The following is a 24,447-nucleotide window of genomic DNA, read 5'->3' on the forward strand; positions in this document are numbered from 1 at the left end:
TAATAATGATGATGATGATGATGATGATGATGATGATAACAGTGTTGATGATGATAATAATAAAAATAATAACAAAACTCTGTTATAATAATAACAATTAAAAACGAGTCAGATGCTCTTCTCACTGATGGCTTTATTAAGGCATTTTGCAGCATTAACAGGCCAGCGTCAAACTGTAGTGAAACATAAAATAATCCGTTCAGGATAAACATAAACATAACGCAAACACATATAAACGTAATAAAAGACAATACACTTGAAATGAAATGACCTCACTGGCTGCATAATAAACACACATAGGGAAAGAGTCCATGGGTGCTCAACAGAACGGCGACGCATAACTGAAAACAAAATCAATCGAATGAAACGTATAAAGAAAACGCATTAACTTAAATATTCACATTTAAACAATCAAACAAACCTTTGTTCGCTTCACGCTGTCAGAACCAACGTTACGCCGGCATACACAATGAAACGGAAGCGGTAACACTTGCTGTGTCCCACTGACATGACGCCATATGGCGTTCCGGCATGTCCAATTGAAGATACTTCCGGTACCTCAAACCCAAGCTAAGACAATAAACCATATGAGCAACAGAAACAAAAATAAAGAAATTAATACAAAAACTATTATTGCAGCCAAAATTATAATCATAATAATAATAATAACAGCAACAATAACAACAACAATATCAATACTACTAGTATTACTAGGCTACTAATAATAGCAAAGTAGTACAAACGTACAAACAAATGTGCTGTAAAAGCACTAGAGAGCAGCATTTTAACACATACAGTAAACAACCATAACAATAGGGGTCCTATAGGACTCAAGCTATAACTTAATGACTATCAGACTTAATTTTATCCTTCAACTTCTTGTTTATGCCCCCAAATGACTGTATAGGTTTTGTAGCAATTTGTATAGCAATTGTCGAATGTTTAAGCATGTTCTAATCATGTATACTTTACTTTAAAACAACTTTTCTGGGAAAAAATGCCAATTTAACACCGTGGTGCCCACTCTTCCTTGGTGCCCACTTATACTTTTACCCTGATTGGCTGAAAGATTGCAACCCCCCTGAAAATCTTTTTTTCTGTTTATTAAAGAGCTGGAGAGACAGGAAGACCTGTTACTGAATAAATAGTGCTTTGATCTGTTCACAAAACGTTTTGTTATAAATATCACTAACTCTACCTTAAGTACAATTTTGAGGTGTATGCATTTTTCCATACTTTATACTTCTACTCCACTGCATCTCAGAGGCAAATATTGCACTTTATACTCAACTACAATTATTTGAAAACTTTACTTAGCTACTTTAGTTAGATACAGATTTGTATTAATAATACAAAACCCCTGTTCTATACTCCAGCTAGAAAATCTAAAGCCAATCTACAAGCTCACAATGTGTCGCAAAACATTGTGAGCTTGTAGATCGGCTATTTCTTTATTTTTCTTACCTGAAGTAACATTTTGAATACAGGACTTTTACTTGAGTATTTTCTACATTGTGGTATTGCTAATTCTACTCAAGTACTACTTCCACCAGCCAAATGGCTGCTGTGTTAAGTGCCTTATACAGTATGTATATCGTTGCTGTCGGGCAGAAACCTCTTATCTCCATATTTTAGTTTTTTTTCGTAAATTAATGCCCTACTTGATCATACTACAGCTCTACAAGCTCGAAACGCGGCGCAAAGCGACGAGTTTTGAGCTTGTAGATCTGCTACTTTTGATATTTTTTATTTTTCATTTTGAATCCTGAAAAGTAGGCCTAACAGTTTTGAACATATGATGTAATTTGCAAATGATCTTGGAAATGCAAATTAGGCCTCTAATCTGTGTGATTAAGATCAGATTTGAACGGGCAACACATAATATGAAGGTGCCGCGTGTTTCCGCTTCAAATCAGGAGAGTGAGAAAACTCAGATCACAGCCGGACCCTGCCCTTTGACCCTTGCCCTTTGACCATCTCATTCCGGCCCTCGAAGACCTCAAAGAAAAACTAAATGACCCCCCAAAAATCTACATCTTAAAAGCCAGCGTTTTATGTTATTGGTTTCGAGGGAAATTAATTCAACTCGACTCCAATTAATTATTAACATGTACCATTTGAGTATATATACCTGCATTCCATATTCCATCTACTCAAATGTTAAATGTTTATAATGTAACAGTGAAACTGTCTGCCTTGAGTCCATATTTATGACGCATATAATGCAATATGTTTGATGTTTGAAAAGGGGGGGAAAAGTAGTCTGTGATTTCTATCACATTTATGCAGTTTTAACATGATACAGCACTGTGTGTTTCAAGTTTCAATCCAATAGTCCAATGTGTGACCCTTCACTCACTTTATCAAAGTCAGTATGGACCCCTGCAAAATAATGCTGTCCACCCCTGACTTAGATAGATAAACCTTTATTGATCCCATGACTCATACCATGACTCGCTTAAGCAACAAAAAAGTGCCTGTGTCAACAGTGCAATCAGTACAATAACCAATAAAGCAGTGGTTCTCAAAGCCGGGTCCGGGAACCCCCAGGGGTCCTTGAGGCGGGGTTCCAGGGGGTCCCCAACCAAATGATTGATAGTTAAGAACCGAATGGGACCTTATGGGTATGTAAGAGAGTGTATTTATATTATTAACACTTAACACAAATTAACACTGATGATTTTACAGTGTAGACTGGTGGTACCAGAGATAGAAAAGGCCATCAAATGAGGGTCAGTGGTCTCATATGTATCGTTTTGGGGATTCCTTGACATGAAAAAGAACCACTGCCCTAAAGTGTCTCTAATGAAAGAAAACACCAATGAAAACATGCTACATAAGTCTCTTTCTTCTTTTTGAAGTCGAAGGGGACATGTTCCCGTCTTCCCCGCCGAGATCAGTGCCCATCATGTTGACAGGAGAGATGATCAGAGGAGCAGAGTTTTTACCACCATTACTAACACCAGGACAGAAGTATGGACTGAGTTTGCCAGTGAAGGTGCAGCCAGTGAACGAGTGGAGATGAACTCTGGTCTCCACATCGTAAAAGGAGACCAGACCCTCCTCATAATCCACAAACACTCCCACTTTCTGTAACTTCCCTCTTACAGGGAGGACGGGAGTGCTAGCATTGGTACTCACGTACACATTCCCATTCCCATTCGACCATATCGTCCAATAACCGCTGTTGGCACTCAGTGTGATCATTCCCTTCCGGTCGACGGACTCTCTGGCCACGCCTATATCCCAGGAAATCTTCCCGTTAACCTGAACCTCGTAGTAAAACCTTCCCGAAGAGAAGCTTTGTTTTCCTAAGACACTGAGACTATGAGAGAATCTCTCCTCGTTGTCTGGGAGTTTCTTCCACACGTCTCCATCACTCACCTGTTTTCCATCCTCAGACAGGATGAGACAGGGATTTGCCGTATCGGGGTCCAGAGTTACATCCACTGCATATTGCTGGATGATCCTCAGCTGCTCTGTATCACGCAGATTCTTCACAGCTGTCCACACAGCTGTCCTCACAGTCCCCGCATGTGTAGACTGATGGACATTGACCTTTGTCCAGTCCTTGGTGGGTGGAAGGCTGTTGATGGATGTGAAGTTCTGGAGGAGGTGGAGGTGGTCTTTGGTGTCTGAGAGCTGCTTCAGCTCAGATCTTCTCTTCTCTAACTGAGTGATTTCCTGTCGCAGCTCTTTGATGAAGCCTTCAGCCTGTTTCTCTGTTGTTTTCTGCTTCTCTTCAATCACATCAATTTGCTTGGACTGGATTCTCTGAATACGGCTGATCAGAGCAGTGAATCTCTGAATACGGCTGATCAGAGCAGTGAAGACCTGCACACTGTCCGCTATCTCTCTGTCTGCATCTTTCTTGTTCAGCTCTACTGAGTGTTTGATCTCCCGAATCTTCACTTGTCTCACCTGGACCATCCGCTGAATGTCAGCCTCCGTCTTTCCCAGCTCAGCCCTCAGAGACACGACGTGATGCGACCTGTGGTTTGACTCAGTGCAGAAAAGACAAACAATGGTGCGGTCTGACTTACAGAACAGCGCCAGAGGTCTGTCATGTTTCCGACAGATAAAGTCTTCCAGGTTCTTCACAGGGTCCATTAGTTTGTGTAGTTTTAACACAGCGACTCTGTGATGAGGCTCCAGGTGAGTGTCACAGTAGGAGATCTTACACACCAGGCAGGACATGGCGGCTTTGAGCTTGGTCTCGATACAGATGTCACAGGATACCTCGTCTGGTTTAGCCGCCTCTTGCTTTGTGGTGGACTTCCGGAACTGATCAGCCAACTCAGAGAGCACTTTATTGACAAAGACTTCTGGTCTCTTGTGGAAGGTTTTGATACATAGAGGACATTTACACACATCAGTGCGGTCCCAGAGTTGTGTGATGCAGGTCTTGCAGTAGTTGTGTCCACAGGGAATGCTGATGGGATCAGTGAACACATCCAGACAGATGGAACAAAGGAACTGCTCCTCCGAGTGGAGAATACTGGCAGAGGCCATTTCGACACACTCTGGGAATAATGAAAGTGAAAGTATCAGATGTAGTTCTTCAATGCTACTTCTCACAGCTACATAGTTATATGAATCTGCTCTGGATTGTATTGGAATAAAGCGCAACAATGTCGAGAGGTGTTCTATACTTCATGGAAACATGCAGTGGTGGGAAAAGTACTCAAAAGTTTTACTTAAGTAAAAGTATCAATACTGCAATGTAAAAGTACTCTGTTACAAGTAAAAGTCTGTTATCAAAATTGACTTGAGTAAAAGTACAAAAGTTGGTATCAAAATGTACTTAAAGTACCAAAAGTAAAAGTATTACATTTTTTGAAAATAGCAGATCTACAAGCTCGCAACGCGTCGCATAGCCTAGGTATAAAATAGGGCTAAAAAAGTGGTTAATGTATGTTTTATAATGTAATAATGTATATCTGCAAAGTTACTAGTAACTAAAGTTTTCAAATAATTGTAGTGGAGTAAAAGTACAATATTTGCCTCTGAGATGTAGTGGAGTAGAAGTAAAAGTATAGACAATTGGAAATACTCCAGTAAAGTAAAGGCAAACTCAAAATTGTACTTAAGTACAGTACTTGAGTAAATGTACTTAGTTACTTTACACCACTGGAAACATGTCATTTTTAACAATTGAAAGATCAGACAGAAACATTTCAAAGAATAGGAAAATAGGGAAAGAGCATGTCTGGATACGGTTTCGTATATATTGTATTCTCTGTTAATGAATAATAAACCAGTATCTGCTTTACTCACCGGTCTTAAGTTGTTTCTGTAAAAGCGTGTGCAGCCATTAAACTACTGTGTACTGTAAACTACTTTCACTTTCCACTTGACACTGACAAACTCCTCCTTGTCCAGCTCTGTTAACCCTTCACATCCTCCACTGACTCTTCTCTGGCCTTCTTTTTCTCTTTCTCTTCTTCTCCTCGCTACTCATCCTCTACATTTACACCGTTCATGACAACCCACTGTTATGTTACAAAACAATGCAGTCAATACACACACACACACACACACACACACACACACACACACACACACACACACACACACACACACACACACACACACACACCTAGCCTGGTAAACCCCCCTCCCTCCGGAAATATGGAAATGAGATTTGCGGAGCGAGGGGTGTTTACCAGGCTAGCACACACCCACACACACACTATGACATTTAAGAAAAACAGTCACATCCTACAGCAGTAGGGGTCTTCAATGTTTCAGCCCAAGGACTCCTTAGTTGAGAGAGAGATGAAGCCGGGGCTCCAACTACATTGTACAAAATTGTGTTGCAGATTCATCTTTTTTAAAGATTTCATGGGTAGCTTCATAGACTTGTTTGACAGCACTGTCATCAGTGTTGGATTCAAGCTTGTGTGTTTTCAGACATTTAACCGCTTAAACCCTAAAAGTGTTTACGTTATTTTTCTTTTATTGTTATGTTTTGTACACACACACACACACACGCACGCACGCACGCACGCACGCACACACACACACACACACACACACACACACACACACACACACACACACACACACACACACACACACACACATATATATATGAGGGGTGCTGACATCGTAATAGATGTTTTTGTTTCTAGTCTGTCCCTGCCAGTCTGTGTATCCTGAATGAATGAATTGGCCCTCAGGCTATACAGTCACATGAACACAAAGGATACATGATTGATTTAATTTATATCTCTCTTACTGAACATCAGTTGCTCTCCAACGCTGATCTCATTAAATACACTAGACAGTTTTGTTGTCCCCTGCTGATGAGTCTGGTTCTTAGACATTGGATCCTCAAAGTGGGGTCCGGGGACCCCCAGCGGTCCTTGGGGGGGTTCCAGGGGGTCCCCAGCAAAATGTGTTAATATAGCATCACAATAATTCTAACCACTTTAACCTTGTATACTTTGGCTATTCAAAAATAGCAGATATACAAGCTCATAGCGTGAGTGCCGCACTATGAGCTTGTAGATCTGCTATTTTTGAAAAATCGTGAAAATGTGTGCAAATCTTTGAATATATATATTTTTAAGCGAACATTTGTACCTCAAATCTTTTGGGGGTCCTTGACATGAAAAAGTTTGAGAACCATTGCTCTAAGAAACACTTAGGGCACTGGCATGCTCAACTCAAACATCTTCAGAGTGTAAGGCACACAAATAGCAAATGAAGTCATCAGCGCTCGCACGCATCACTTTTCAAAATGCTCTGCAGCAGAAGGAAACAGCTCTATAGCTTCCTCAGTCTTTCTGAGGAATCTGTGGGTGTGAAGTCTGCTATTAGAACAAGGCAAGTACATCTATCTCATGCATGTCTGGTATTAGAATGTCACACCTAAAAGTGTGAACTTGTTACGTTCTGTTAATCTGTCACAATTCTTAGGGAGGATCTATTCATCATTATCATCCATATTTATTTTATATAAAGTAGACACACTTTTGCTTGACTGAATCTTCAAAATAACATGACATATACCTGTACATGTATTTATTCATTAAATGTATTGTCTTTCTTACACTTCATATAATAAAATATGATAATACAAAAATGAAAAGCATCAGATATGGTAAATAACATTATCATCAAAGCAATCAAGAAAACAATGATAATACCAAAAAAAAGAATAAACATAATAATAATCATTGCCTCCAAATTAAAATGTTCTAAATCCTAGTTTTGGTGAGGCCTCCCTCACCAGGTATGACTCTGCACAGCCCTGATACAGCTGTGGCAACATGCAGGCAGTGAATGATTAATCTTCAAGCCTCCTTAAAAGTCTGATAAAATATAAAAAAATAATAATAAGAAGGTCAAATAACAAAAAGAACAACAGTAATGAGTAAAATAGCAAAAACTGTACAAATACAATAGCATATGTTGCAAAAATATAATAAAAGCAAGTAAAATGTAATTACATAGCATCAACACAGCCATAGATTGTGACCTGAGGTTTGTGTGTCAGAAGCATATAGACTGTATAAAAGAGATGGACAAAGCCAGACCGCTGGTTTCTACAGACCGAAAATGAAGCCGATTGTTCAGGAATTTGAAATCCGCCATCTCTAAAACAATCCCCAAAGAATGCTATTGGTTGGGTAGCTTGTCAATCAAGAGCGGGGGCGGGGAATGAATGCTATTGGTTGTGTAGCTTGTCAATCAAATCATCCCGCCCCTCCTAGAGATTAGCCTACTTTATCGTCAATTTTAAAATAAATGGGACCATAATTCAGCAAAACGCATATCATGATGATTGAAAGGAGACTTTAAACTAGCGACTGGAAGCATATAGAATTTAAGACCATTTTTATTAAGGTAAGAAAATCTAGTCTAAATTTTGTCAAAAATCCATCCGCTTGGGTTAGAATAAATTCTTTCTGACACCAGCAGGGGTAAAACAGCGAAACTACAGGCCATATGAACTGTCTCTTCCGTATTGGAGTCAATGTAAAAATCTCAAGCTGGCCCCTTGGTCAGAAGTCCAGGATTCAGTTGTATAGGGAGCTGTTGAATCCTGGCCTTTGACCTTTGGTGATTAACTTGGAGGTTGAATGCTGAACAGTATGCTGCGGTCTGCTCTGGTCAGACTTTAACAGTGTCACACCAAAGAATGTGGGTTTGGCCACACATAGTTTTGACCACATGCATGAGTAAATTTACAAAGAAAACGGAACACAGAGATAAGTAATAGACTCTTTACCGCAGACTATACGTATGAACTGGAGATGAGGAGGATGTGTGTGAGTGTGTGTGTGTGTGTGTGTGTGTGTGTGTGTGTGTGTGTGTGTGTGTGTGTGTGTGTGTGTGTGTGTGTGTGTGTGTGTGTGTGTGTGTGTGTGTGTGTGTGTGTGTGTGTGTGTGTGTGTGCACACGTGCGCGTGTGCGTAATTAGACCTATTTGATTCCGCTGGGGAAATTCCGTTTTCAACTTCACCCAGCTGATTGATGCCCAAGTATGAGTGTGTGTGTGTACAGTAACATTTACTGTAAAGCCATGTCTCATACACACACACACACACACACACACACACACACACACACACACACACACACACACACACACACACACACACACACACACACACACAGTGTGTGTGTGTGTGTGTGTGTGTGTGTGTGTGTGTGTGTGTGTGTGTGTGTGTGTGTGTGTGTGTGAAACATGGCTTTACAGTAAATGTTAAATAAAGGTTGATTAGTCAAGTCAAGTCAAGTCAAGTTTATTTATATAGCACATTTAAAAACAACATGAAGCTGACCCAAAGTGCTTTCCAAACAAAGAACAGATCGACCTAAGTCTATTTACAAAGCAAAGTAAAGGCATATATAAAGACGAAGTGCAGTAGCAACAATAACAGAACAAAACAAATAAAAACAAGGCAGTGACAAACAATCAACAGACAATGACCGATTAACATTACAAAAATATTGTAATGGTTTTATACGGTTTAAACTAGAAAATTTAGAAAAATAGCAGATCTACTATCTTGTGAGCTTGGAGATTTTTTTGTTCCTATTTTCGGCTAATGTTCCCCTCAGAATAGGGATCCTAGGGTTCAAGTGGTTAATGTAAAAACAAAGTTCCTTTACCACACAAAGATTTGGTGCCCCCGCCCCCTGTACTAACTCTGAGGACCCCAAACGGGTCCCGGACCCCCCCCCCCCCCCCCCCGTTGAAGACCCCTGTCCTAGAAACATACTGTATAGTTTTCACCCACAAATTGGCCGATGTTATTGGTGTGCATGTGCGCGCGAGCGTGTCCAGGCTTCCGCCAGAGGCACTGGCCCACTCAGGAAAGCACGGCCCACCGGCGGCAGAGTGTGAGCTGTCAGGAAATTGATGCTCTCCACTTGGTCATGCTGTAGTTTCTCCATCTGTGGTAAACTGCTGCCTGCCTGCTGGCTCTCACAGGCTTTATGCAGGCTGCTGGGAGAAGGGCTCACACACATAAATTAACAAGCTGTGTGCGTGTCTGTGTCCGTGTCCGTGTGTGCGTGCGTGCGTGTGCGTGCGTGTGCATGTGTGTGTGTGTTTGTAGGCAGATGATGAGAACTGTCCCTCAGAGAGAAATGAAGGAATTGCAACATCAACAGCAAACATTACCACTGCAGCGGGAATGGACATAAAAACGCACACACGCACATGCACATGCACATGCACATGCACATGCACATGCACTTTTGCATTAGGCTACCATACTTTTTCTAACCCTGAGTGTGAAAATAGCCGATCTACAAGCCCACAAAGAGTCGCAGTACATGAAGTACATGTTTGTATTAATATGCTTGTGAGGAAAATCAACATTTTAGGACAGCGATTTTATAAATGCCATTAGCCAAAGCATTTTTTTTGTGTGTGCAATTTTTAACCCTGACCCTGAAGCCACAAATAGCAGATCTGCAAGTTCACAATGCATCGCAGCCTCGCAGGGCACCGTGTTGTGAGCGTGGAGATCCGCTATTTTTTTGGCATTGGGGTCAGGTTAAAAACATTGCAAACCCTAACCCCAATCTGAATCTTTTTAATTGTAAGCCAAACTCAAAACATCTGTTGTTGTTGTTGTTTTTTACCATAAAACAAATTCAGCGTAGCAATTGTTCATGTAGTCATGGAAGGCAGGAGGCAGGTTTACATGCTAGCTCACTATCCCCGGACCCCCCCCATTCATTAGCTAACAAGTTAATTAATACATACACCCACAAATCAGTCTGTCTCTCCACACTCAACCTCACTTCATTCTCATTCGATACAAGCTAACTCACACACGCCCTCATACCCACAGTGCAACTCAGGCGGTTCATTTAAGCAGTCTGCTATTCACTGTTCATTCTACGTGCTTCGCTGTCTCAGCTGGTTGCACAGCTGTCAGTTTTCAAATTCCCTCCACCTCCTCCCCGGCCTCCTCCCTGTGGCATTTAGTTCATATTGTTAATAGGATGATTCTGTGGATTGTACTGTCTTATGGATTGCTCTATGGCAGTGGTTCTCAACCAGTGGTCCGGGGACCACCAGTGGTCCTTGAGGGGGCACAGAGTGCCGCGCTATGAGCTTGTAGATCTGCTATTTTTGAAAAATCTTGAAAATGCGTGCATATCTTTGAATATATATATATTTTAAAGCGAACATTTTAACTCAAATCTTTGCTTCTGGGGGTCCCTGGCACAACATTTTCAGATGGGGGTCCGCGGCCAAATGCATATAAATTTAGGGGCCCTTGGCATGAAAAAGGTTGAAAACCACTGTTCTATGGTGGTAGTTTAATTATGCAATTGAAGATTCAATGTTAACTGAATGCAATATCATTGCAATAAATGGTAAATGGTTAAGCTGAAGTGTCTAAATGAACCGTTTCTCTTGTAAGGACCAGGAAAATAGTCCTCACACTGTGTATTTTCTACTTTACCTGTGGGGACATTCGGCCCTCACAAGTATAGTAACATGCGCACCGCACACACACACAAACACATACGCGCACACGCACACACACGCACACACACACACACACACACACACACACACACACACACACACACACACACACACACACACACACACAGTGGAAGAAGTACTCACATTTTAAGAGTATTTGGTACTTAAAGTCCCAAAAGTAAAAGTAGTCATTATGCAGAAAGTCCCATTTCAGGAGTTAAAATGTATAACAATCTTTTGAAAATAGCACATCTACAAGCTATTCTGCTATTTTCAAATCTACAAAGTAACTAGTAACTAAAGCTGTCAAATAATTGTAGTGGAGTAAAAGTACAATATTTGCCTCTGAGATGTAGTGGAGTAGAAGTATAAAAAAATTGATATACTCTAGCAAAGTAAGAAATACCTCACAATTGTACAGTACTTGAGTAAATGTACTTGGTTACTTTCCACCACTGCGCGTGCACGCACACACACACACACACACACACACACACACACACACACACACACACACACACACACACACACACACACACACACACACACACACACACACACACACACACAGCTTCTGGCAGGCTGGTCTGAAGCGGTTAATGGAGGCGATGGCTTGGTACTTGTGGTGAGAGTTAAGGGGTTGTCAGGGTCCATCTGCAGCGGCCCCATCAGGTGCCTGATAAATGTACACCTGCAGCTGCTTGCTCAGCCTCCATGTCCTATAGTTTCCTATCACCGCCGGCACGATCTGGAACAGGAAACACAAGAGGTCACAGCCTTAAAACATAACAACCCCCCGAAAAACCAATTCATCCTCAATTTGGAAGTAATCTTCCTGAAAATAGCAGATCTACAAGCTCACAACGTGTCTCCTTTTTAGCTTGTAGATCGGCTATTTTTGGCCATTGACACGTACAGTAGCTTATAAATCAGGTTTAATCTGGACGTGTCCCAAATAAGCACTGCTTCAAGCAGGTAAATATTGACTGAGGTGAAGACAGGCCTCAGTGATTCCTTGAAAATATAGACCCCTTAAGTTAACAGACGACGTCACACTGGTTGCAAGCGTGATACTGGTTGCAAATGAAACCCATTCTGTCAGGTCTAGCTAGGACGCGCCTCACTAGCCAACACATAAGAGGGGGATGGGGTGTGCTGAAACCAGCGCACCCCGAAACAACAGGTTGAGAATTGATTGCATGAAACAATCACCTGTGCACCCAGTCTCAATGTTGGCAAACAAATAATTGGTCTCTAAATATATATTAATAATATAATATATCTCTGCTGTCGGGCAGAAACCAAAATTTCAGGAAATGAAAAATAGAACATGTTACTGCCTCATCAAAGTGGGTATGGTGACTTTATACATTGTCAGATAATTAAATGTGTCCTTATAATATCATCACTTTACCCAAATCCAGCTCAAGTGGAGTTAGCAGGTTTTTGACCATTAATGTAAACCATAATTTTTTTCTGTCAGACTTCGTCTTTCTAATCAATGATGAAACAAACAACTATATTCACATTTGGAGTTGGTTTGACCGATAGTTTGAGGATCCAATGGTGTTAGAAGGTTTAGTCAGAAGTGCTTTTTAACCCATTAAGACCTGAGGCGATTCTTTAAAAAACAGTTTTTTGAAAAAAATCTGAAAAATATTTTTTCAAGTTTTTTCAAAAATAGCAGATCTACAAGCTCATTGCGCGGCACTCGGTTCCGCGCTATGAGCTTGTATAGCTGCTATTTTTGAATAGCCAAAGAAATCTAAAGTGACACAGATGTGTTCCAGGTTGGTTCCAATATTTGGAACTGGTTTATTAAAACAAATAAAAAAGTTGAAAAATGGAGATAGCTAGTTTCTGCCTGACAGCAACGATAGATTATATAAAATATTAATTGTCATTGCAGCACACTTGCCAATACTTCCAATGATTGATATATCGCCTACTGCAAACCTCATAGTTTTTTGATTCATTCAACAGCAGTATCACCAGTGTTTCATTAAATGTGTTTTGATTGTTTGCACATTATGTTTGCTAATCATTTGTTGGATTCATGTTAATGTGTATTTTCATCTCAGTTCTTTGAGGGAGGAAAAAAAAAGAAAGAAAATATTCCTATCACACAAACGTTTGACGGCCCCTTATATATATATGTACTAACTCTGAGGACACCCTACCTACGGGTCCCGGACCCCCTGTTGAAGACCCATGCTGTAAAGCAATAATTAATGTCTCAGTCATTTAAATGGAGAGAAAGAGAACATGGCTAAAGCAGACACCAGGGTTGTATGGAAATAACAAGGAACATAATGTGTTAACGGCAGGTTTTCTTGATCGTCTGATCCAGATGTTTTTATGAATACGTAAGAAAGAAAACATAGTTTCTCCACCTTACCGGGTGGGCACCAGGGAAAACTGGACACCTTGGAAGAGTGGGCACTAGCGAAATCTGGGCACCAAAACAGAGTGGACACCAGACCTTGGACGAGTGGGCACTTGTGGTAATCCAGGTACCAAAACTGTAATACTTTGAAGTTTGGCATGCATATTACTGGAATGCAACAACATTCAGGTGATTTTTTATTATCCCCATCCACACATTTTATGAGGTTAAGGTTAGGCATAGCTCCGTGAGGTTAAAGGGATATTTCACTTTCAAAAAAACTTTTGGTCATTTTATCATCTACTCAGGCCTTTGTGAACCCCCCAGACAGTTTTTAAGTTGCTTGATTCAGTGTTTAGATATTTGATATTCATTTTATCAGACACGCCCCCTTCCTATACAAACCCATTGTAACTTCAAACTTCATTTTAACCATGTTAGATTCATCAAAAACACCCGTCCTTGGTTCTGGTGACTCACCCTGCCCCCCTAATGCGTGAGGGGGGGCCGTGTAAAAAAAAAAAATTCAATGAAAAATGTTAATAAAATAAATGAAAAAAGTAATTGAAAAAACACGGCCCCTCTCGCATTAGGAGGGCAGGGTGAGTCACCAGAACTAAGGACGGGTATTTTTGATGAATCTAACATGGTTAAAATGGAGTTTGAAGTTACGATGGGTTTGTATAGGAAGGGGGGCGTGTCTGATAAAATGAATATCAAATATCAAAATAATTAATCAAGCAACCTAAAAACTGTCTGGGGGTTCACGAAGGCCTGAGTAGATTATAAAATGACCAAAAGTTTTTTTGAAAGTGAAATATCCCTTTAAGGTTAGGTTTAGGCATAGTTTTACTGAGGTTAGGGTTAGGCATATTTTACTAAAAGGTGCCCAGTCTTCCAAGACCTGGTGCCTACTCTCCCTGGTTTCCACTCTTCTCTAGTGCCCAGTCTTCCCCACAAAAAATGGTGCCCAGATTTCCCTAGTGCCCACCCTTCCCGTATTCATTCACTGAGCCGAATGTCTGTTATTTTAATGTGTAATGGTATATTCTGGCCAGTAGATGGCGGTCAGTCATCAGTAGTAGGCTACATATTTGCCTCATACAGAGCTGTGAGTTTGTTAAGAATTAATCTGGCGATACCCAACCTGTGGGCCTGGGCCTGCTGGTGGAACATGAAAATAGTGCAAGTGGGCCCCCAAATAACTGGAAAAACATTAAGATTCTATTAATATATAACATTACAGCTGCACTATGTAACTTTCCTCTTCTACCCCGGATTTGAACCCGGGTCTACTGCGCAAGTGCAGATTTCTTTTTTGTTTTACCATTGAGCTAATAGAGCCTGCCTGCTTGCTCAGGGGATAAATTGAATGGTCAATTCATGTCAAACCAGAAACAGGATCGTGTCAAAGGTCACGTCTCACCTAGACACACAATCTAAATGTCTCAATAGAAGAGCAGGGAGACCAAATGCAACCATCCCGGTAGTATATGTTATATTGTATTAACATACTCTACCATACAGATTTTATAAGTTATATTGTATTTACATACTCTACCATACAGATTGTATAAGTTATATTGTATTAACATACTCTACCATACAGATTGTATAAGTTATATTGTATTAACATACTCTACCATACAGATTGTATAAGTTATATTGTATTAACATACTCTACCATACAGATTGAACAAAATGATTTTGTTCATTTAAAAAAAGTTACATTAATTATAAAAGCCACATTAATTAAAATAAAATAAAATATAAAAAAATATATACAATATGATTAAAATGTCCCTTGAAAAATGAGTTTTCATAGTGAAACCTGTCACGGGGAAACCCGTGCCCTATAGACACTAAGGACTCCACAGTGTAAAACTGGACATTACAAGCACACACTGCACAGCTGCTTCTAATAACGGACTGTCATCAAGCTGCCATGGAGGTGTGTCTGTTCAGCACCCAGTGTTGCAGGCTATTCTATATTTTCTGTATCGTCTAATTTTATGGTCATTGTTTTGTGAATTATTTGATGCCTAGAAATGCATTTCAAGTTTGACTCAGAAAGTCTGTATAATTGTGTAGTGTAACTCATAGGCCATGGTTTGCCTTGTTTGAGTTGATGATGTTGCCAATTACTAAATTGTGGGTGGGTCTCACCTGGTATATAATAATAATAATAATAATAATAATAATAATAATAATAATAATAATAATAATAATAATAATAATAAGGGTAGTAATAATAATAATAATAATAATAACAATAATAATAATAATAATAAAAAAACGTTATTTGTATAGCACCTTTCATGACATGAAATGCAGCTCAAAGTGCTTTACAGAGCAAGAATACAATTACAGTTTCAACCAATTTAACAATAAAGCAAAAAAGAAAAGCAAAACATAAAACAACATTAAAATAATAACAAAGGGCAGTGAATCAGGCAATACAGTGAGGACATGGACAACAACACAGAGATTTAAAAATCAACCAAAAAATCAGCTAAAAGCAAAAGTGAAGAAGTAGGTCTTGAGCTGTGCTTTAAAGCTATCGACAGAGGCTGCCTGTCTTAGGTGTAATGGGAGTTTATTCCACGCTGTCGGTCCGTAGAAGCAGAATGCTACTTCACCGTATTTTTTATATGTCATTGTAAGCACCTCGAGCAGGTCAGCACTTGAAGACCTGAGGGGCCGGTTTGGAACATATCTCTCTAGGCAGTCATAGAGGTAGGAAGGTGCCAGACCATTTATAAACTAGTAAAATAATTTTAAAATCAATCCTAAAAACAACCGGGAGCCAGTGTAGTGAAGCTAGAACTGGAGTAATATGTTCTCTCATCCTAGTTTTAGTTAAAAGTCTGTCCAGATAATGGGGACAAACACGCTCTGAGAGCGCACGCGGCCCACCTATCCGACCACTTAACACGGCTAACGTGTTAAGTGGTCAGATGGGTGGACCGCGAACACTTTTAAGATTTCCAAGTGGGCCCAGATCCAGAAAAGATTAGGAACCACTTAGAATGAGTGTATAATGGTGATTTGGGTTGATTTGACCGTCACGGCTTATTTTCAGAACGTTGACTCAGGGGAAGTGTGTGACAGCCAGCTGGCACCGACAAACCTCCTTTTGAAGTGTTATTATGCTCCCAATGTTTCTTCCAGTGGTGGAAAAAGTACTCAAATGTTTTACTTAAGTATCAATACTTCAATATAGAAATACTCTGTTACAAGTAAAAGTCTGGAATTCCAAATTTACTTGAGTAAAAGTACAAAAGTATTGGTATCAAAATGTACTTAAAGTCAAAAGTAAAAGTACTAAAATGTTCGAAAATAGCAGATCTACAAGTTCACAAAGCGCCGCGATGCGACGCGTTGTGAGCTTGTACATCTGCTATTTTCAAATAGCCTAGGTATAAAATAGGGCTAAAGCTATAAGTAGCTAGTAACTAAAGTTTTAAAATAATTGTAGTGGAGTAAAAGTACAATATTTGCCTCTGAGAAAGTAAAAGTGGGAGTTAAAGAGGGGGAGTGACTGATATTCTTTTGTTAAATTAAGTGTTAAATAGCTATATTTTCCCATTGTAATTATTGCTATATAGAGAGTGTTTGTTCAGTAACAGGGGTCTCCCTGGTTCTCCAGTTCTTAACCCATTAAGACCTGGAACGCATCTGTGTCACTTTAGATTTCTTTGGCTATTCAAAAATAGCAGATATACAAGCTCATAGCGCGGCACCGAGTGCCGCGCTATGAGCTTGCAGATCTGATATTTTTGAAAAATCTTGAAAGGTTTTTTTTCTATTTTTATTTTTTTTCCAAAAAATTGTTAAGAATCGTTTTCAGGTCGGGATACCAATTTCATCCAATCAGGAGAGACAACCCATACTGTACCTGGCCTAATGCATATCAAACAGAAGGCTTCTTGAAATAAAAAAGGTTGAGAATCAATGAACTTAACTATGGAACCCCCCAAGATCCTCAGTGCTTATTTAACTCTGAGAGTGCACAAATGGAATCAAATGGACCCATACGGGTCCATTTGATTCCATTTGTGCACTCTCAGACTTACAGACTCCAGGGGACCCCATCCGTTTGGACCTCTGGTGGTCCCTGGACCCAACATTGAGAACATTCTAAGGCTCTAAGTTCTCAAAATGGGGTCTGGGTTTTTTTACCCTCTTTTTCTGCTCAATTTAGTCATTATGCCAACTAATTCCTCCCCACACACATCTCTGTGTTGTCACTGCTGTCGTATCCTACTGACCCACCTGCCAGTGAGGAGCCCCCACCGGAAGGACGTAGAGCCTTCGTCCTACTCCTCCCGCCCAACACTCCTCCCCGCTGACAGGTGCCGCCCCCAGCCCATAGGAATACATGCAGAGACATATATCACCCTCCCCTCTTCCAAATATCACCCTCCCCTGTTCCATATATCACCCTCCCCTGTTCCATATATCACCCTCCCCTGTTCCATATATCACCCTCCCCTGTTCCATACCATTTTTGGGAAGGGCAACCGCCCCTATATGTGAGGTTTGGACATCGACATTCGCTGCACTGTGATTGGCCACCATTGTACCCCCCTACACCCCTAACCCCTACACATTCAATGCAAATCACTGGCCACCATTGTAACCCCCTAACCCTGCACCGTGATTGGCCACCATTGTACACCCCTAACCCCTACACATTCAATGCTAGCTGTAATATGATTGGCTGACTTTATTGGCTGACTCTATTCAGGACTGTGATTGGCTAGTGAAACACATGACACATGTGCATAGCCCTATAAATAGGACCATGCACGTAAAAAAAAAGGTTTTTTAAGTGAATCACCCATTGTGGACCAACCATTGTTTATTTATTGTTTATTGTTAATAAATAGCACCACCCACTTCAGAAATATTACTTTTCTTTAAGTGAACTTCCATCACTGTGATGACCACTGTGACCACACCGCCCACTTCACACTGGGTGTGATTTTTATTTATATCTAAACTATAAACTTATACTTTTATGTCTCGGATTCTCCAAATTTGTTGGTCTGTTTTTTGGTTTTGGTTTAAACAGCCATTTTAAATTGAGAAAATGTCAGAAATGGATTCAGCATCCTCAATAACCCCCATTATCACTCAAATGTTGTCCATATCGGCCATGCACTAGCAGCAATATTGTCCACATAGGCGATTATGTCTTTATATTATAGATATTTATGTCTCTAATTATGTAAATTGCCCAACGTATGCAGGTAAGCATCGGGATCCTGTAGTCAACAATCTGGCTCTGAAGGCTGGCAGACATGGATTGACAGAAAATAACACATGCAGCATTTCTATAAATAAATAAAAAGCTCCAGACTATATTATCTAAGAGCCTCCATTGATATCGTCATGCTGTCGGGAGGAAACCTTGTGTGTCCAAAACCGTTACTTTACAGAAAAAGAAAAAAGAAAAGAAAAAATCTGTGTTTCAATGGATCCAATGTAGTTATTATTTAGTCAATAGAAACACACTTAAAGCCTCACTATGTGGCTTTTTTTAAATGAATAAAATATATTTTTTTCCAATCTGTATGGTAGAGTATGTTAATACAATATAACTCATATAATTGGTGTGGTTGTATTTAGTCTCCCTGCTCTTCTATTGAGACATTTAGATCGTGTCAAAGGTCATGTCCCACCTAGACACAGGATCTGACAGGAATTTTAACCTGAAGGTAAAGATTCAAGATTTTGCTACTTTTGTGTGACACTGTATGAAGATGTAGGGCAATAGTTCACAAAGAATACATTTTTTTTAAAACAAGTTTTCTGCCCGACAGCTACAATGTTATCCAAGAGCCTCCACTGATATGAATGCTGAATAAATGAGGGAGTGGAGAACAGAGGACTAGACACCTCAAACAAAATATTAATGAAAGTTGATCATTCTGACACCAGATGGGGCTTTGTGCGAGACGATGTCTGCACTGTGATTACTACAGGCTCTGCCAAGAACTGTTGGCAGCGCCGAACATACCCCGAATTAATTCAACAACATCCTAAAGGGTGTTGTGATGGTGTTTTTTTGTTTTGTTTTAAAGGAGTAGTTCACCACAAAAAATATTTTTTTTCTATCAATTTTACACACCCCAAGAAGCCTTGAATTTATGGATTTTAGTTTTTGTCGTCTCCTACCGGATACATTAGCCGGTAGGAGACGACAAAAACTAAAATAGACACAAAGGAGACCCTTTGCGAATATTTTTTGCCGAATGTTCCCCCCCAGAAAAGGTATGGTGGAGTTCAGGTGGTTTAAATGAAGCATTTAGCTACAGGAGCCTGATGTCAGACATGTGCTCCTTTGATATGACAGATACCATGCTTCACAATAAGCAGCCAGTGGTGCATTTTATATTCCTTTTACACAAACAAACTCAATTATCACACAAAATGTGATTTATGCTAATCTGTGCGTATATGCAGCATCTGACATTAAAAGTCAATGCTTTTGCAGGCACACGCACGCACGCACACAAGCACGCACACGCACACATCCAGTGGTGGAAGAAGTACTCAGATTTTATACTTATAAGTAAAAGTACAGTAGCAAAAACACAATGTTGAAATACTCTGTTACAAGACAAAGTACTGTATTAAAAAGGTAACTTGAGGAAAAGTACAAAAGTATAATGTATCAAAATGTACTTAAAGTACTACCAAAGTAAAATTCCAAATGTTTTCAAAAAGGTCAAGATCTTTCAAAAATGGCAGATCTACAAAGCTTGTGTCGTGCTATGAGCTTGTCTATTTTGAATAAATGAAGTATAAAATAGGGTTAGTGGTTAACGTGTGTTTTGTAATAACGATCTAAAACTGCAAAGTGACAAGTAACTAAAGATTTCAAATAATGGAGTAATAAGTACAACATTTCCTCTGACTTGTAGTGGAGTACAAGCATAGATTATCGAAAAGCTCAAGTAAAGTAAAAGTACCTCACTTACTTATTGTACCGGTACTAAGCCACACACACACACACACACACACACAGACACACAAGCACACACACACGCACACGCGCACACGCACACACACACACACACACACGCACACGCACACACACACACACACACACACACACACACACACACACACACACACACACACACACACACACGCGCGCACACACACACACACCCATGGCTGGCAGGAACACACATTTGCCCTCACTGTGTTATTATGTATTCATAAATCACGAGCCAGTGACGGGAATTAATCTGAAAAGATGGTGAGCGTTAAGTCAGGCGGATGCAAATATGACAGCTTTATTAGAAAGCTGCGATCGCTGGAAAATTCTTCTGAATTAATGTGACACTTTTTGATTAAACAGGAAGCCTCTCTCTCTGCCACGGGAGGTGAGGAACAACAAGTGCCTCAGCCTCGGCACAGTAAACATACAAGGTTTCTACTGCCTTACAACCTTCAGTTATAGCTTTGTTATTTTATGACAAATTAACATTTGTTACTTAAGTAAAAGTATCAACAACACAATGTAGAAATACTCTTTACTCTTTGTACAATTTATTCACTATTTTTGCATGACACACCATTGCACAACCACGTAAAATAGGGCTTAAAGAGATAGTTCACCCATAAAATAACTTATTTTGTCGCATTCCTAAGCCAATAATTTGATGACCAGCGGACCGGTAGGCAGCGGTTCTGGTAGGAGACACAAAGAGACTCTTTGTGTCTCCTACCAGAACCGCTGCTGGTCATCACATTATTGGATAAGAAATGCGACAAAAGCTAAAAAGATCTCCATGATCTCCACCCCCAAAAATCTTTTTGGGGGTGAGCTATCCCTTTAAGTGGTGCATCAGACTGAAAATCAATTAGAATTATTTTTTTTCAAATAAATGTGTTGATATAAAACAATTAAATAAAAATATGCAAACATGTCAATAAGGTGACTAATCAAAATAATTATTGATAGAATAACTGCTACGAAGATAATTAATAGATGCAGCCCTATACTGAAGTGAATGGACGCCTACAGCTTCCTCTAACTAGCTCAGAGGTTCTCAAGGTGGGGTATGCGGACCCCCAGCGGACCTTGAGGGGGTCCCGGGGGGTCCCCAGCTAAATGTGTTAATATAGTATCAAAATCAGTTTGATATCTTTAACCACTGTATTGGCTATTTAAAAAAATGTATGTACAAGCTCACAATGTGTCACAATGTGTCACATTATAGATCTGCTATTAAAAAAAAAGAACATTTTGAAAATAATTGCAAAATGGGCATATTTTTTAAACATTCTAATAACATGAATCTTGTATGGGGGTCCCTGGCACAACATGTTTTCAGGTGGGGGTCCGCAGCCCAATACAATTTTGGGGGTCGTTGAACCACTGGTCTAAACTGAAGGTTTAGGAAGCATCACTTCTCTATTCTATTCTATTCTATACTGTTCTATTGTATTCTATTGTATTCTATTCTATTCTGTACAAACTAATTATCTCTACCAGCCATAGATAATAAGCAACAGGCCTGTTTAATTATCTGTAACAGCAAGTCATCTCTCCTGGCCAGCACTGTGTGTGTGTGTGTGTGTGTGTGTGTGTGTGTGTGTGTGTGTGTGTGTGTGTGTGTGTGTGTGTGTGTGTGTGTGTGTGTGTGTGTGTGTGTGTGTGTGTGTGTGTGTGTGTGTGTGTGTGTGTGTGTGTGTGTGTGTGTGCGCGTGCGTGCGTGCGCGTGTGTGTGTGTGCGTGTGTGTGTGTGTTACAAATGGTGAGAAAATGAATGTATGAGCATGTGTAAAACTAATTCAGTGGTGTGTGTGTGTGTGCGCCTGCTTGTGTGCGTGCGAGTGCATGCGTGCACGCGTGCCTGCGTGCGTGCATGCCTATTTGTGTGTGCACTTTGTGTGTGTGTGTGTGTGTGTGTGTGTGTGTGTGTGTGTGTGTGTGTGTGTGTGTGTGTGTGTGTGTGTGTGTGTGTGTGTGTGTGTGTGTGTGTATTAATCCATCAGTATTATTGCTGCTGGCTAGTTTAAATTTAGACACATAATGATTCCAACAGCATGGAGACATTATCTCTAATCTAATAAACGCACAAGAGGAGAGGAGAGAACAAAAGGAAGAGAGAGAGAGAGAGAGAGAGAGAGAGAGAGAGAGAGAGAGAGAGAGAGAGAGAGAGAGAGAGAGAGAGAGAGAGAGAGAGAGCAAAAGGTTATTAAAAACAGCATGAAGAGATTGATGTTGAGTCCATTTTAGTTGCATGAATTGTTGTATGTTCTTCAGGGCAGCTTTAATCACACAGCCAGTGTGTCTCTCATAAATCTAAAACACATGCATGCTTTAATCCCCTACCTGCGACCCCCCCCCCCCCCCACACACACACACACACACACACACACACACACACACACACACACACACACACACACACACACACACACACACACACACACACACACACACACACACACACACACACACACACACACACACACACACACGAATATCATGGCTCCTCATATCTCATATCCAATGGTTTCACCAGTTCTGTTGTCAGGGTGTTGGACAGCAGATTCATGGTCTAAAGTTCTATTAAATATGTCTGTAATCAGGAGAAATACATAAATATGTATACATAAAGATCATATATACATACATACACACACAGTTGTCTCCCTCGATTACGGTGTTTGTTTGTGTGTGTGTGCGTGTGTGCGTGTGCGTGCGTGCGTGTGTGTGTGTGTGTGAATAAGTATAAATGTCAGCCAGCTCATCTCCAGGCAGTCATTTAGAGCCATAAAAGTCAGTTTTCCTGTCAGTAAAGCTGTACTGTTCTGTAGTTCAATTCACTGTAATTCAATTCAAAGATGCTTTATTGGCAATTTTCATGAACAATGTTGCTAAAGCGTATTACAACAGGAAAACAAAACAAACAAAGCCAGCAGAACAAAAGAACACTCACAAAGAAACATCTTTGTGAGTGCTGCTTCATTATTTATTCACAGTGAGCAAAAAAAAATTCTGGGCCTGGCTCCTCTGTAAGCCTGTTCCCTATGAGTAAAACAGTCGATCTCGAAGCTCAGAACACGCCGCGATGCGACGCCTTGTGAGCTTGTACAGTATACACCGATCTGTGTAATGTAGTGAATCGCCTTGTAATGTAGTGACGCCTTGTGAGCTTGTACAGTAGGCCTATACACTCATCTGGATTCTTGGCCATAAATTCGAATGCAGTGAATCAGTGAACCAAGCATAATCCACATGAATCCTAGTGTCCCTATTCTGCATTATGTCGTAATAGGCACACGTTCAGGCAAACATAGATCGGCAATGATTTTCTTAAGTGATTAAACACACATATCACATAATCTGCTGTACGTGAGTGTTGCATATGTGCACACTTTATGTTGTGTGAAGACTACATTATTGTGGAGTTGGGGAAAACAGAAAGACGTCTCCAGCAGACAGTGAACTATTTGTACTGAACATGAAACTTGTTAAAGTGTCAACAGTATTTTTTTTGTGCGTTTCTTGTTTTAAAAAAAAAAAAAAATCTTACTTTTTTTTTTTTTTTTTTTTTTTTTTATCCCACGATTTTTGTAACCCATTTTTTTCACCCGGTGCCAATTTCCTAAGTGATCCTGGGCACTACACCAGCCCTACACCAGTATTACACCTGTCACCCCACAGTAGGGAGGCCAGGGCCGAGCTCATGCTTCCTTCAGGCATGAGAGCCAACTGACCTTCTTGTCACCTGACAGGGGGGAGTTTCCCTGGTTGGACGTAGCGCGTGGAAGGAACACGTTATTCCAACCAGTTCCCTTCCCCTCCATCAGGCGCCCCGGCTGTCATGGGGGAGGCGGTATAGTGACCAGGATTACTACATGTTTTTGTGAGGGTATTAACTACCCTAGGAGACACGGGGAGAACATGCAAACTCCACACAGAGTAGGCCCTTTCGCCAACCCCACCTAGGGTATGGGCGCTGATGACACGGAGGAGAAGACACGCCCCCAGTGCCCACAGCGTCCCCGGCGGGAATCGAACCCAGGGCCTTCTAGCTGTGAGGCGACAGCGCTACCGACTGCG

The 24,447-nt window shown here is 40.5% G+C and overlaps 1 protein-coding gene across 1 annotated transcript; it reads right to left on the reverse strand.

The window, feature by feature from the left end:
• Positions 1-1,493: 1,493 nt before the first annotated feature.
• On the reverse strand, positions 1,494-5,419 carry LOC308103164 (E3 ubiquitin-protein ligase TRIM21-like). Its single transcript, XM_080453049.1, has 2 exons — positions 5,278-5,419; positions 1,494-4,523 (listed from the first exon to the last, which is right to left on the reverse strand). Exon 2 carries the CDS (start codon positions 4,510-4,512, stop codon positions 2,833-2,835), a length of 1,680 nt encoding a protein of 559 aa, XP_080309175.1. The 5' UTR covers positions 4,513-4,523; positions 5,278-5,419; the 3' UTR covers positions 1,494-2,832.
• Between the last annotated feature and the right edge of the window lie 19,028 nt (positions 5,420-24,447).

This window comes from Gymnoscopelus braueri (genome assembly GCF_963280865.1).
Source record: "Gymnoscopelus braueri genome assembly, chromosome: 16".
Lineage (NCBI taxonomy): Eukaryota > Metazoa > Chordata > Actinopteri > Myctophiformes > Myctophidae > Gymnoscopelus > Gymnoscopelus braueri.